Here is a 15,983-nt window from a genome sequence, read left to right as displayed (position 1 = left end):
ATCATACACTAATCATACACGCAAACGTGTACGATCGAATAAGGGACTCACGGGAAGATATCACAACACAACTCCACAAATAAAATAAGTCATACAAGCATCATATTACAAGCCAGGGGCCTCGAGGGCTCGATTACAAGAGCTCGATCATAGACGAGTCAGCGGAAGCAACAATATCTGAGTACAGACATAAGTTAAACAAGTTTGCCTTAAGAAGGCTAGCACAAACTGGGATACAAATCGAAAGAGGCGCAAGCCTCCTGCCTGGGATCCTCCTAAACTACTCCTGGTCGTCATCAGCGGGCTGCACGTAGTAGTAGGCACCTCCCGAGTAGTAGTAGTCGTCATCGACAGTGGTGTCTGGCTCCTGGGCTCCAACGTCTGGTCGCAGCAATCGGGTATAGGAAGGGGGAAAAGAGGGAGCAAAGCAACCGTGAGTACTCATCCAAAGTACTCGCAAGCAAGGAGGTACACTACATATGTATGTATTGGTATCGAATGGAAAGGGGGGTACCATATGTGGACTGAACTGCAGAATGCCGGAATAAGAGGGGGATAGCTAGTCCTTTCGAAGACTACGCTTCTGGTAACCTCCATCTTGCAGCAGGAGAAGAGAGTAGATGGTAAGTTCACCAAGTAGCATCGCATCGCATAATCCTAACCGATGATCCTCCCCTCGTCGCCCTGTGAGAGAGCGATCACCGGTTGTATCTGGACTTGGAAGGGTGTGTTTTATTAAGTATCTGGTTCTAGTTGTCTTAAGGTCAAGATACAACTCCAAGTCATCCTATTACCGAAGATCACGACTATTCGAATAGATTAACTTCCTGCAGGGGTGCACCACATTTCCCAACACGCTCGATCCCCTTTGTCCGGACAAACTTTTCTGGGTCATGCCCGGCCTCGGAAGATCAACGCGTCGCAGCCCTACCTAGGCACAACAGAGAGGTCAGCATGCCGGTCTAATCCTATGGCACAGGGGTCTGGGCCCATCGCCCATTGCACACCTGCACGTTGCGAGGGCGGCCGGAAGAAGACCTAGCCTAGTAGGCATTCCAGTCCCATCCGGCGCACGCCGCTCAGTCGCTGACGTCACGAAGGCTTCGGCTGATACCACGATGTCGAGTGCCCATAACTGACCCCGCGTAGATGGTTAGTGCGTATAGGCCAGTGGCCAGACTCAGATCAAATACCAAGATCTCGTTAAACGTGTTATCTTGAAATAACCGCGAATGCCGACCAGGGCCAGGCCCACCTCTCTCCTAGGTGGTCTCAACCTGCCATGTCGCTTCGCCACAAAGATCCACACAGAGGGCTGTCGAGAAAGTATGTCCTTCCAGCCCCCAATTCGTGAATCAACCGCGGGTACTCCTCGAGCCGACCCGTCTTTTGTCACCACAAGTATCATATATTATGTATAAGTATATACCAGTGACCACCTCCAGAGTGATCACGGCCCGATAGTATAGCATGGCAGACGGACAAGAATGTAGGGCCACTGATGGTAAACTAGCATCCTATACTAAGCATTTAGGATTGCAAGAAAGGTATCAACAGTTGTAGCAACAATGACAGGCTATGTATCAGAATAGGATTAACGGAAAGCAGTAACAAGCTACACTACTCTAATGCAAGCAGTAGGGAGAAGAGTAGGCGATATCTGGTGATCAAGGGGGGGGGCTTGCCTGGTTGCTCTGACAAGAGAGAGGGGTCATCAACACTGGAGTCGTACTGGGTAGCAGCGGCGTTGGTCTCGGTGTCTAGCGAGAGAAGAGGGGGAAGAAACAATAAATATTAAGCAAACAGATGCATAGCGATGCATGACAAGACAAGTAGCGGTGCTAGGGGTGCCCTAACGCGGTATGAGGTGGTACCGATGAAGGGGGGAAACATCCGGAAAAATATCCCCGGTGTTTCGCATTTTCGGACAGATGAACCGGAGGGGGAAAGTTGCATGTTCGCTATGCTAGGGATGCGTGGCGGATGAACGGGTTGTGTATCCAGATTCGTCTCGTCGTTCTGAGCAACTTTCATGTAGATATGATTTTCAAAAAAAATATATTAATTTATGAAATTTAATTAATTATTTAATTTAATTTGAAATTGGATTTATGACATTAGCATGATGTCATGCTGATGTGAGTAGTTAACAGGGGTTGACTAGGTCATACTGACATGTGTGTCTCGTGGGACCCACGTGTCATACACTGTTAGGTTAATTAAGGTTTAGGTTAAACTAATTACGGTTTAATTAAACTAACAGGTTAATTAGATTAATTAAATAGGATTAATTAACTCAATTAATTAATTAAATTTTATTTTTATTAATATTTATTATTTTATTTAAAAAAAGTTCTGGGCTAGGCCCACCTGTCATTGGCCCAGAGGGGCTAGTGGGCACGGGCGCTACGGGTGCGTGGGCGCTGCGGGCGCCCGTTAACGGGCGGAAGCCACGACCCAGCGCAGCAGGGCGCCGGCGGCCACGGCACTGGTCAGGGGAGGCCTAGGCCACAGCGGCCGGAGCGGGATGGCAAGTGCGGCGGTGGCCTCGGCACGCAATGCGTGGCCACGGGGAGCAGGGGGTAGGGCAGAGCTGGCCGCGACACGGTGGAGGCGAAGGGCGCCTGGGGGGAGCTGTGGCGGGGAAACACGGCGACGCCGACGAGCAGTGGCAACGGGCGCAACCGAGTAGCACGGCCGGCGAACGGGGGGAGCAGAGAGAGTCGCGGGGCTATGCGGCGACGACGGAGCGGGGCAACCAAGGTGCGGCTCGAGGCGGGGCGCGACGCGGGAAGGGGCTGCCGGCGACTGCGGTGGTGAGCAGCGCGGGGCCGGCGACGAGCTGCGCAGGGAGTGCGGAGCACGCGGGCGGCAGCGGCGAGGCCAGGCAACCGGTGGGCTCGCCTGAGCGCGGCCACGGTGCGACGTGCGCGGGGTTGGAGCGCGTCGAGACAGGGAGCGGGACACGGGGAGAGAGAGGGGGAGCTCACGGCGGGGGGGGGGGGGGGGGTAGGGTTCGCGGGCAACGGGGGGCAAGGAGGACGTTGGGGACGACAAGCGACAGGGAGGCAGGCCGGTGGGAAAGTCCGGCGAGGCGTCGTCGGCGACGGAGTCCGGGCGCGGGGCGGCGCGCGCTGGCCCGGGGCGGAGGTCTCCTCCTGATCCAATCGGGAGAGAGGGGGGAGGAAGATATTTTGCGGCGGGGAAGGGGGGAGGAGTGGGGTGGCGGTGGCGGTTCGGGTTTCCGGAGGGAGTGGATAAGGGGAGTGGGGGGAGTGGGTGGCCGGCTGGGCCTAGTAGGTTGGCCCAGTTGGGCCACGGCCGAGGGTTTTTTTTGTTTTCTGTTTTGTAACTTCTTTTCTTTTATTTCTTTTTTGTTTTAATTCAATTTAAAATATTTATGCATTTTCTAAACATGTGTTTTCTTCACCATAATTAACTATGTAATATTATGCACAAACCGAACATTTTTGTTTTAACGTTTGAAAACTTTTATCGTTTGACTTAATTTCAAATTTGAGTTTAAATCGGTTTTGAATCATCGCAAGGTTAACAACAGTATTCATGGTGACGTGACATCATTAGCGCCGGATTACTGTAGCATCATTATCCGAGTGTTACAATGAGCAAATGCGTCAAATATCATCTGAGGAAAAGAATTCGGACGCACTAATGTCTCACTTGGTAGCCTTGCCTGCACGGTTTTTTTGTCTGGTCTTTTCACGCCCCACCTCCCACCACCCTCCCATTCAAAAACCAAATCTCTACTTTAAAGAAAAATAATCGGAAAGCAATTTTATCTTTTTAAAATCGGAGGCAATCTTATTAATTGATTGACTCCTTATGTGTGTCCTGAGAAAATGCGTCAAATCTCTCTCAGGGGAATGAGTCTGTACACAATCCCCTCTTTCCAAAAATTGGGACACAAACTGATTAGCTTGATTGAATTTTGCTCGGTGCCATGCAAGATGCAGCAAATCTCTCCTGAGGGAAAGAATCCGCAAGCATTCCTTTCTTTCCTAAATTCAAATATAATTTTATTAAATAAATTGACTCTTTACAACTGTCATGAGAAAATGCATCAAATATCATCTGAGAAAAAGTATTCGGATGCAATACCCTTTTTCTAAAAATCGGGACGCAATCCGATTAGATTGATTGACTTTCCCTCAGTGCCATGCCAGGCGCAGGTCAGATACTCCGATGTAGAGGCGTGCAAGGGCATGCTTGCCGCCTGCTGGGAGGGGAAGCGCAGGAAGACCGAGGAGCGGCACTACGTCCTCTGCCTCACCGCCTCGACGACGGAAGTTCAGTGCGGGTCGGCGGCCTGTGGCCAAGTTTACACAGATGACACCAGCTAGAAGACGATCACGGGCGGCCACTCAATGACGAGTGAAGACCATGGGTGGGTGCCTACCCCAGTATCCTCTACATCTGCCTCACGCTGCCGCCCCACGGTCCCCATCAACGCCTTGCCGAAGGCCTCCCAGCTGCCACGATGGACGTTGGATGGCACCATAAGTAGTATCGGGTCTTTGCCACATTGCCTCCTGGTCGCACATCGACCATTCTGCATCTCAGTTCTCAGGTACGCAATTTTCTCAGGTGGATGTGTACTATTTTCTCAACTGAGATATTGCTTGGTTAAACATGGTTTAGTTATGAGGATATCGGATCGAGGTCCGATCTTGCCCTTTTACATGAAACAGTTCGTTTTTTTTTTTCAAAAAGGGGATTTCCCGGCCTCTGCATCAGAACGATGCATATGGCCACCTTTATAAATAAGCAAATAGGTTTAATAAGGTCTTATAGTCTGAAACAAAAGTATCGACAAGCTCACAAAGAGCCACAACGCTAAAAACACAAAAGCCAAGAGGCCTCAACCGGCTAGCATAACAAAGATAGGAAAACTAATCGCCTATCCTATTACATGACAGTCATCCAAACCAATTGAAAATATTCCGTGCTATCATCTCCCACCGGACAGATCCAGTAACCAAACGCTCTCTGGCCTCCGTCGGAGTGAGTAACGACCACATATGAATCAGCGCAATGGCTCGGAATATAACCTGCAAAAAATGAATATTTGTTGTTCTGTTAAAAGCCAAATTATTTCTACGGTTCCAAATTGCCCACAATAAAGCACATACTCCTACGCGAATGTGTCTAGCTATTTCGGACACTATCCCAACAAGTCACGTTCCAAATAACTTACTGACATAATTCGGAGGAGTAATGTTAAACGCAACGTGCACCGTCTGCCACAAAACTTTGGCGAACGGGCAATAAAAAAAGGTGTTTGATAGTTTCATCCCGATCACAAAAACTACACCTAGTAGATCCTGTCCAGTTGCGCTTTACCAAGTTATCCTTTGTTAATATGACTTGTTTATGTACAAACCACATAAACACTTTAATTTTCAAAGAAACTTTGACTTTCCAAACATATTCGGAACTAGGAATGGCGCTAGAGTTGATGACATTGATATACATCGATTTAACTGTGAACTCTCCAGACCTAGTAAGCTTCCAGCACAACTGATCGGGCTGTTGAGATAGATGAACCTCCATCAGACTACTCACAAAATGAAGCCACGTTTCCCATCGGTTGCCCACAAGCGTCATCCTAAAATGAATATTAAGGGGGATGGACTGCAGTATCGTTGCAACATAAGCATCACGTCGTTGAACCATACTATATAAGGACGGATACTGAAAAGCCGGCGGAGTCTCTCCAAGCCAGCTATCCTCCCAGAAACGCGTGGTAGTGCCATTACCGATTATAAACTTTGCGCTATTGAAGAAGGCTGCTTTGACTCTCATGAGCCCCTTCCAAAAAGGTGAGTCCGTCGGTCTCACTGTCACCTGGGACAAAGTTTTGGACTGCAGATACTAACTTCGGAGAATCTGCGCCAATGTGGGATCAATCTCAACTGATAACTTATACAGCTACTTACCGAGAATACATTTGTTTTTGACTTCAAGATTCTCAATGCCAAGGCCCCCCTGGTCCTTTGGTCGACAAATGATATCCCATTTGGCGAGTCTGTATTTTCTTTTTAGTTCATCGCTCTGCCAGAAGAATCTGGATCGATAGAAGTCCAGCCTTTTCCTAACACCAACTGGGACTTCGAAGAAAGACAAGAGAAACGTAGGCATACTCGTGAGCACCGAACTAATAAGAATCAATCGGCCTCCGTATGACATTAGTTTGCCCTTCCAGCAACTCGGTTTCTTCTCAAACCGATCCTCGATACACTTCCATTCTTTGTTTGTCAGCTTAAGATGGTGAATGGGTATACCTAAGTACGTGAAAGGTAATGTCCCCAATTCGCATCCAAACAATTGCCTATAAGCCTCTTGTTCCTCATTGGCTCTACGAAAACAGAACAACTTGCTTTTATGAAAGTTAATCTTCAACCCGATCAATTGTTCAAATAAGCATAACACCAACTTCATATTTCTCGCTTTTGCCAAGTCATGCTCCATAAAGATGATTGTATCATCAGCGTACTGTAGGATAGACACACCTCCATCAACTAGATGAGGCACCAAGCCACCCACCTGACCAGCCTCCTTTGCCCTACCTATCAAAATTGCCAACATATCAACCACAATGTTGAACAAAAAAGGAGACATTGTATCACTTTGTCTCAGGCCCTTGTGTGTCTGGAAATAATGACCTATGTCATCATTCAATTTAAGTCCAACACTCCTTTTTTACGTGAAAAATTCTACCTGGCGTCGCCAGGCTTCATCAAAACCCTTCATGCGTAAAGCCTGTTGAAGGAAAGACCATTTGACTTTATCATACGCTTTCTCAAAATCCACCTTGAAAACAACTCCATCTAGTTTTTTCGTGTGAATCTCGTGAAGCGTTTCATGAAGGACCACAACCCCTTCTAGGATGTTTCTGTCCGGCACGAAAGCAGTTTGGGAATGCTGCACCACAGAATGCGCAATCTGCGTGAGCCTATTAGTCCAGACCTTGGTAAAGATTTTGAAACTAACATTAAGAAGACAGATGGGCCTGAATTGCTCAATTCTCACGGCCTCTGTTATCTTAGGAAGTAGGGTTATCGTTCCAAAATTCAGTTGAAATAGCTGAAGCTGTCCAGAGAATAAATCATGGAACAACGGCAACAAATCCCCCTTAATAATATGCCAGCACTTCTTATAGAACTCCGCCGGAAATCCATCCGGGCCGAGAGCCTTACTATTTTTCATCTGCGAGTTGGCCTCAAACACCTCTTCCTCGGAAAAAGGAGCAGCCAAAACATCATTCTCAACAGCAGTAAGTTGAGGAACATCCTCAATCCTAGACTCATCCAGAGAAACACAGTTATCCTCTCGAGGCCCAAACAGCTGCTTGTAATACTTGGTTATGTATAATTTTAGGTTCTCCTGTCCTAAAATCGTTCCTTCATCTTGTTCAAGCTGAAAGATTCTCTTCTTTCTGTGTTTGCCATTGGCGATCATGTGAAAGAATTAAGTGTTTGCGTCCCCTTGGACAACTAGTCGGACCTTGGCCCGCAGCGCCCACTTTAATTCCTCTTCACGAAGAAGCTCTTTCAATCTCATCTCCGCGTCAAGCTTGGCATGAAGCTCCGAGGCCGGCAGAACCATGGATTCGGCTTTTACATCTAGGGACTGAATAAGGGTAAGGAGCCTTTCCTCTTCGACCTTGTAAATCCCACTAATATGCTTAGCCCACCCACGTAGGAAACTTCTCAAGTGCCTGATCTTATTCTGCCAACGCTCAAGCGTAATCCTGCCTCCAGCATCCTTAGACCATTCCCTGGCTACGAGATCAAAGAAGCCGTCTCGTTCAAACCAAGCCAGCTCGAACGAAAACGAGTTTTTATTTCCCAAGTGGGTAGCCTCACTCGAGTCTACAAATACAGGCGTGTGGTCAGAAATACCACTGGAAAGTGCCGGAACTGTTACGAAGGGAAACTTCTGTTCCCATTCGACGCTAGCTAGTACTCGATCCAGCTTTTCAAACGTCGGATTTGGCAATGCGTTAGCCCAGGTGAATTTTCTTCCCGAAAGCTCTATCTCTCGCTGATCCAAACTTTCAATGATGGTATTAAACATAAACGACCATCTACTGTCGAAATTATCATTGTTCTTCTCCTCACGCCTTCTAATAATATTGAAATCACCCCCACCAAGATTGGAAGCTGCTCAGAACCGCAAATCCGAACAAGATCAGCTAAGAACTCAGGTTTGAGTTCGGGCTGTGCGGCACCATATACCGCCACCACAACCCAATTAAACCCATCGGCCTTCGACCGCACCCGAATCTTAACTGCAAAGTCTCCCATCACCACACTTCGGACTTCGAGCGAATCGCATCTAACTCCGAGTAAGATCCCACCCGATCTTCCTCTCGGCAGCAGACAATGCCAATCAAAATCAATACCTCCCGATAAAGTATTGAGAAACTATGACGAAAAATTATCTCTACCAGTTTCCGACAATGCGATAAAGTCTAGCGTATGCTCGATAGACGCCTCTGCAAGAAACATTCTTTTAGCCAAGTCTTTCAGACCTCTGCTATTCCAAAAGATTCCTTTCATATTTCGTCATGAATTTTTTTAGCAGTATGGATTCTAGCACTCCTACGCACTGCCGAAGCCGGGTAAATCTTCCGCTTCCACTTGCGTGTAGGCTTGTTCTGACGCTCCAGCCAGTCCTCATAAGCAGGCTCAGTGGACCTAACCACGATAGCCTAAGAGGTGTTATCCTCCTCCTCAGACTCAGGGAGGGGTGGTAGAAGATCCGCACAAAAATTATCGAGCACCCTGACCCCCAAAGCATCAATGTCGGAGTCATTCATGGGTTGTGATTTATCTACTACAATTTTTTATGTTCTTTTTTCAGGGTAAACTTTTTTCTTGCTTGTACTCAATCCATTGGTGCTATGAAGATGTGGACGAGTCACTCCTTTCACGCTACTTACTCCTAAAGAGGAATATGTGTTGAGTCAAACTTGTCTATGGATGACATGCATGGAGCGGCAGTAGCAGCTGTTACTTAGCAAGGTTGTAATGGGCAGGTCGGCAGCAATACTTGCGTCGTCGAGCGGAGGAACAGACGGTGCTCGGGATGGCACGCTGCATGCTCAAGGCAAAGCAGGTGCCGAGTACGTATTGAGGGGAGGCTGTGCTCATGACGTCTTCACCCTTCACCGCTCCTTCACAAGGAGCATCGACGGCAAGACGCCTTATGAGGTGTGGTACGGGAGGAAGCCCGACGTACGCTTCCTCCATACCTTTGGCTGCGCTGGACACGTCAAGACGACACGTCCACAGCTGAAGAAACTCGACGACAGGAGCACCCCAATGGTGTTCATGGCCTATGAGACGGGCTCTAAGGCACACAAGATGTACGACCCGTCTCAAAGCGTGTGCATGTCTCGCGCGACGTCATCTTCGATGAAGACGCGTGATGGACTTGGGAGGCATCGGGGGAGCCCCGGGCAAGCAACTCCTTCACCGTAGAGTACCCAATGTACACTACAACCCCTGGAAGCAAGACCCTGGGAAGTGACACCCCAGAAAACCTGGGAGGTGTGGATCCAAGAATCGCAACCCCGAGAACACTGTCCCCGGGTACGGTGTCTCCGGACACCCCAATGTCAAGCAAGGTGGTTCCCAGGCGGCTGTTCGCGACCCCGCCAACGGCGAGGTCGGAGCTGTTCGATGCCGACGATAGGGTCGGCACCCCACATAGGTTCCGACGCATAAGTAAACGGATGTTTGTTTTCGGGAATCAACTTGGCATGAGGAGAAGTCACGAACCAATTATACCTCAGAGCATTTCCAACAGGCGCGTTGGCGCGCTAAAAAGATGTTTACGGTATCGGAATAGCTAGTTTTTGCGTGTCGTGGAGCGCTGGCTCCAGCGGCCGCTGCAAAAAATTGCACGCGCCGCTCGAACAAAAGTGCTATTTTTTTACAACTCGATGTCTTCTCTTTCTACTCCGACTCGATACACATTCGACTCCGACTCGATACTCATAGATAGGCATAGATAGATAAATAAAAAAAGATACATAGATAGTTCATAGCATAGATAGACAAAAAAAAGATAGTTCAACTACTCCTCGTCGTCGTCCTCCTCCTCCTCCTCTGACTCGGTGATGTCCTCCTCCAACATCTGAATGAAGGCGTCAAGATACCGATCGTCGTCGGAGTCCCAGGTCGACGCTGCTCCTAGCTTGATGTTGAATTGAGCAGCCGCCTTCCACGTACGCCTGTCCTCGCGATAGGCGGCTCGCTCCACCCTCCTCTCCTTCCTCTCAGCCCTCCTTTGCGCGTAGAACTCGCACTCATTGATGATGTCCTGCGGGAAGCATCGGCACGATAGCGCCATGGCTTCCTCGTTCATCTCGGTGATGCCAAGACAGCGCTCTCGCCTCCGGTTGCCGCGACGATCCTTGTCGGTGAAAAGCCGCGCGGGAGGCGCGAGCTCCTGTGCCCGCTCCCGCGTCGGCACGTCGGGGAAGTTCATGTCCCTACGAGGCCGCCGGAGCCGCCACATCGCCGCGTCGTACGCGTGGGCGGCCTCGTGGGCGGTGTCGAAAGTGCTGAGGCCGAGGCGCATCTTGCCGGACCAGATCTCGGCGTAGAAGGCGCCGAAGGGCCGCGTGCGGACGCCGCAATAGCCCGAAGTTCCCCGGTGGCGCGGCGGCTGCGATGCGAGAAAGAGCGGGGAGAGAGCGGAGGTGAGGCACAAAGCGATGGGAGGGCGCGGGAGGGCGTTGGATTTTATAACGCGCGCTGGACGCCGCGCGCCAAAACTAGCGCGCATCCTACCGCTTTTTCAAGCGCGCGATCCTTTCCCGTGTGCCTGAATTTCCCGTGCCCGTTGGAGCGCGCGAAACCACCCCGCGCGTGCTAAAACCTACTTTTACCCCATGCGTGTTTTTATAGCCACTGCTGGAGATGCACTTAGATGGTCAGATTTGTGGCCATAAAACCAACGCACGGGTTTTAACTTCTAGATTTAACACGGGAGTTCATAATATCTTTGGATTGAAATACTTTTTGGTCATATTGTATGACTCATCCATCGACTAGGTGGCGTATCCTATATACATAAGAAGTTGATCCCCACTATTCTATTTATCTCAACATGCACACATGCCATCTCATCAAAGGCCCACCACTACATGCATGAGAAAAAGTTTTCCATTATTAGTTGATCTCATGCATACTTTTCATCTCACCACACATGCCACCTCATTAAAAGTCCATTCAACATGCGTGGAAAAAAGTTTTCCATTACATTATGACAGATATTCAAAATATTTTCTAACTTTAGCTTTAGTTTATATATTATTAATTCAATAATGAAAGCTTCATACAACTAAGTTTTTGAAAAATATTGTAATCGATTCCCGCAGCAACGCGCGGGGTATTGTCTAGTATGATTAACTCGTCGATCTCAAGATCTGAGATGGGGTAATCTGTCGGGATGCTCCGAAGTGTGAGATGTTCATGCATGCATTCACATGATTAAATGTGAGTACTATTGAAAACTGAGATAACTCATATGTTTAGGTTTCTTGTGGTGGAACCAACTAAACAAAGTTCAAGTATTAAGTTTGATATCAATGGTTGCATTTTTTTGAATTTATTTTGGTCTTTCCAGTGATGAGTGTTTAGTGCGAGGAGACGTTCCGGCGAGTACAAAGGCATCTGTGAAGACCTTTGGGTGACTAAGCCGACACATCATATTAAGATTGACAAAGTCATCACAGACGTCTTCGTAGCCGACGAGAATGTCTTGTCCCATTGAACGGCTCCCCTCCGCCATCCGAGATCACCTCAGATGGTTTTCAGCCTTCTCCGGCATGGCAGGTAGCGGATTGTACTCCAACCAATCCGGATTCATCGACTGGGGTGTCATCCCGTGCGAGTTGAAGGAGGCAATGTCAGTCCGCATTGCACTCCACCGCTCCCGGAAGGACAGCACCCGGCCGACAGACGGATCGGTCTGCCACGACTCCATAGGTCAGGCTCACCAGGCGCTTGGGTCCTCTGGGGCTGGATCCTCGCGGTCCCATTAGCCAGAATGAATCTCTTTCCTTTTCCTCAGGCAGACTATGAATCCCACTGGGAATGAGTGGCCTGCCGCGAGAAGGAGAGGATAAGGGCCACCATGGCCTGCATCGCGTCAGGTTGATGCGGCGTGGGGGGGGGGGAAGGGGGGGGTCGCAGAGGAGGAAGCCATCTGATGTGGCCATCTACGGGCCCACGGTCACCACCGATGAGTGAGATCTCCTGCGGGCCCACGGTTTGAGCTGCAGCCGATGTGGCCATCTGCTACTGCATGCATGCGTTTTCTTTAACCGCGAGAGCGAGTGAAAGATGACACGTGCATCAGCATCATGCATGAATGACACGTGTGAGAGATAACACACGCACCAAAAGTGTAAGAGGCTGTTTGGTTCTCATGCTCAGCTCGCCACGCCTAAGGTGAGGCGCGCCACGACTTCTTAGGCAGGCGTTTGGTTCTCCACCCAAGTTAGGCTCGCCACAACGCCACAGGGCCTTTGCCGCAGAAAAATTCGCCAAATCTGTGGCGCTCGATTTGCCCGCCACACTCGCCGCGGCGCACCAAAGAAGCCGCGAAAATCCCCGCGGGCCTGATTAATAAAGTCGCCGCTTCCCTGTTTTCTCCCCAAAACTCTGCTCCTCATATTCTTGACTGCCATGGATGAGAGCCCTTCTCTCTCCTGACCGATCCAACTGAGGAGGAGCTCGCCGCTGCAATCGACCTTCTCTTCCCTGGTAAAAATCCTCACCACCGCAATAGTAATCTCCTCCATCTCCTCTATCTCATCACCTACTATTCATCTCATACATGCAGATCTGGGCGTTCTTGCTTTTCAAGAGAAAAATAGCAGCCTTCTTCCGTGATCTGCGGGATTTCCTAGTCTAGCAGCTGCTTGGTTCTGCCCCTCTTGCATCTACGATCTTCCTTCTTATAGTCAAAGGTCAATCTTGTTAAGAGCAAAGGTAACACCGTAATCCCCTTTTGGAATTGTTGCATTTTTTTAGATATTAATTGTTGCATATTTGTACGAGTGAGAGCATACATAAGTAATTTGTTGTAAAACATGTGATGTTAATGTAAGATTGGGCATCTCTCTGTGTTCTTTCTTAGAGATGTGTTAGACTGTTTATTTCCTCCATAATCTATTTAGTCATTTGTATTTATGTTGAATGAAAAAATTACACTATTCCACTCACTGATGCCATCATATATTTCTTTTAATGATTTTATTGTTTCATAGATGGACCGAAGGACATTATGCTTACAGTATTACACGCATTATTATAACTGGTATATGTGGAGGAGAAGATTGCTTGCAGCCATTCTTGTGTGTTTAGCCATGTACTGGTATAGGATTAGTGCCCAAAAAAGGAAGAGAAAATCTATAACTTATGCTCCCATGTTCGAACGAGATGTCGAAAGGATGTCACGCCTAAACCGTATGTATTATGGAACCGAAGCTCACTGCATAAGTGAGTTGCACATGCGGAAATATGTTTTTCACAAGTTGTGTGCCAACCTGAGACGTCGTGGTCTGCTGGTGGACACATTCCATGTAACAGTGGAGGAGCAAGTTTCCATGTTCATCCATGTTGTGGGGCATAACTGGAAAAATAGATCAATTGGTTTTGAGTTTTATCGATCAGGCGAGACAATTAGTAGGTACTTCAATGCTGTTTTAGATGCGCTGTTTATCCTTGCCCGTGATGTCATATGCATCAGAACTATCGAAGACCTGGTATGCTACCCCCATATCGTGGTGTTCGATATCACCTAAAGGAATATAGGGAAGCTAGAGACGCTGAGAACCCAAGGGAGTTATTCAACCATCATCATTCCTCACTTAGAACAACCGTTGAAAGAGCATTTGGTACCTTGAAGAATCGATTTAAAATATTTGCAAGTCAGCCATTCTTTCCTCTGAAAACACAAGTAAAAATTGTGTTTTCTTGTTGTGCGCTCCATAATTGGATTTTAGAGGATGGTCCTGATGAGTATGTCTATGATGATGCTACTTGGTACTCGACCCTTCCACGGAGTAGACGACATCGTCGTGACGTTTATGAAGAGAGTCAGGCATGGGCACGCAAAAGGGACGAATTAGCTCAAAAAATGTGGGAGGATAAATTAGCAGAACTAGCAGCTCAAGATCAAGATGATTAAGAAGTTAATTTGTGATCTATCATGTTTCTATGTTTCAAACATGAGTATTATTTTGTTATGTTTGGCTGTTATGTTTTTGTTTCATGTAAGACTATGCTGGTTGTACCTTTGTTAACTTGTAGCACTTATTTTCTCTTCAGTAAAATTGTTGGTTGTTTCATGTTTATTTGCCCTCACCTATTTTAATTAAAATGACTCACTCCATGAGAAACAGCGATGGCTAAGGGGAAGGGGAAGGCTGATGGTGATGGGTGCTCTCGTGAGAGGACCATTTCCTGGGCTGATGATCAGACCAAGTTTATGTTGGATTGGTGCATTGAATACATGAAGGAACACCATGCAGAATTTAGGTTCTGGAAGCATCATCTCATTAAGTGTGCTGATGCTTTAAATAGGAAATTTGCTATGGGGGTCACAATTGCTCAAGTTGATCGATACCGACACTTCAGACACTACAAAGAAAATTGGAAGTACATTGTTGCAGCAATTAGCAAGAGTGGCAACGTTTTCGATGATATTAGATGTGTGATAACCATTTCTGAGTCTGAAAAGTCTTGCCTCAATGTACGTATAATTTAGTTTCTTTTTTGAAACTTACTATGGCTATTGCATTTAGGAACTTAATTTTTGTGTGCCTGTAATGCAGGATAGAGCAAGGCGCTTGCTTTCTAAGCCCATCAAGTTCTACTATGAGATGCAAGAGCTATTCACAGGCACTAGTGCTGATGGTTCTTTGGCCATGGATCATCATACATGCACAATTGATTCTGATGACTCGGATAATGATGAAGGGTTGTATGACCTTAACTGCTATCCATAATATGAGGGCCCTCTTGAGGAGGATTTTGACACTTTGCCAACAACACATGGCCCTAAAAGACCTCCAGTTCATGTCGGTGTTGATAATTCCTCATCTAGCACTAGCCGAGTTGGTACGAAGCGCCCAAGAGGTAGAAGGTCACCTAGTAAGAAGCGACCAAAAATCAAGAGTCGTTTCGCGGAGTCTGCTGAAGAAATCAACTCTACATTGAAGTCACTCCAGCAATCTCTTGCTGCCCCTGCTCCTCAAATGCCCCAAGTAATTGATCCATATGCTAGTTTATGGCACAGGTTGGAGGTACTCCCAATTACCATGGATCAAAGAATTACTGTTGGTATGCACTTGTCTAGCAAGGAAAATGAAGGTTTGCATGGTTGGTTATGTTGTGCAAGTGACAAAACTTTTGAAACTTGGGTTTGGAAGTTCTTTGACAAATATGATGTTTAGGAGATAGCAACCTATGTGGTTTGCTAGTTGCTCACTTGTGATGTTTAGAAGATGGGAACTTTTGGTATTTAGGAGATTCCGATGTGTCTGCTTGCTGCTTTTGGGAGTTGAACTTGTGCTACACCTATTGATCTTTTGATGTGTAGTGAAACACTTTAATGTAAGGTGGCTGGAACTTGTGCTATGGTTATAACTGTTACTTCATGACTTTATGAATGATGGCTAGAACTTGCATGCATCTATCTTATTTTGTATCTTCATACTGAATTGTGGTTGTGACTTATTTTGCACATATGATATTTAACGGAAAATGATCCATGTTATTTTTATGGCTATTAGTACTGTGAAAAAATCTTCTTACATTTACTAGAGCATGTTGTAATCTGATTGGTTTGTAACAAAAATGGCATAATACCACCACTCTAGCACTAAGGTGATTCTAACCAGATGTGGCAGGAAACCAAACATAAGCCACAGTTTTTTG

General features: G+C 47.4%; 1 protein-coding gene and 1 pseudogene across 1 annotated transcript; both read left to right on the top strand.

Moving 5' to 3' along the window:
- Nucleotides 1-13,309: 13,309 nt before the first annotated feature.
- On the top strand, nucleotides 13,310-13,846 carry LOC147967117 (uncharacterized). The gene has a single exon (XM_087531049.1). The coding sequence runs from the start codon at nucleotides 13,310-13,312 to the stop codon at nucleotides 13,844-13,846; it is 537 nt and encodes a 178-aa protein (XP_087387175.1).
- A 602-nt stretch (nucleotides 13,847-14,448) lies between these two features.
- On the top strand, nucleotides 14,449-15,499 carry LOC147967116 (uncharacterized; annotated as a pseudogene).
- The last annotated feature ends 484 nt before the right edge of the window (nucleotides 15,500-15,983 follow it).

The sequence above is a fragment of the Triticum urartu genome, chromosome 6A (genome assembly GCF_056163025.1).
Source record: "Triticum urartu cultivar PI428250 chromosome 6A, HENAU_Tu73, whole genome shotgun sequence".
In the NCBI taxonomy this organism is placed as follows: Eukaryota; Viridiplantae; Streptophyta; class Magnoliopsida; order Poales; family Poaceae; genus Triticum; species Triticum urartu.
The sequence above is the reverse complement of the archived record's forward strand: the minus strand, read 5'-3'. Positions and strand labels throughout refer to the sequence as shown.

Coding starts and splice junctions, on each gene's coding strand:
- LOC147967117 (XM_087531049.1), top strand. CDS start 13,310: ATGGACCGAAGGACATTATGCTTACAGTATTACACGCATTATTATAAC.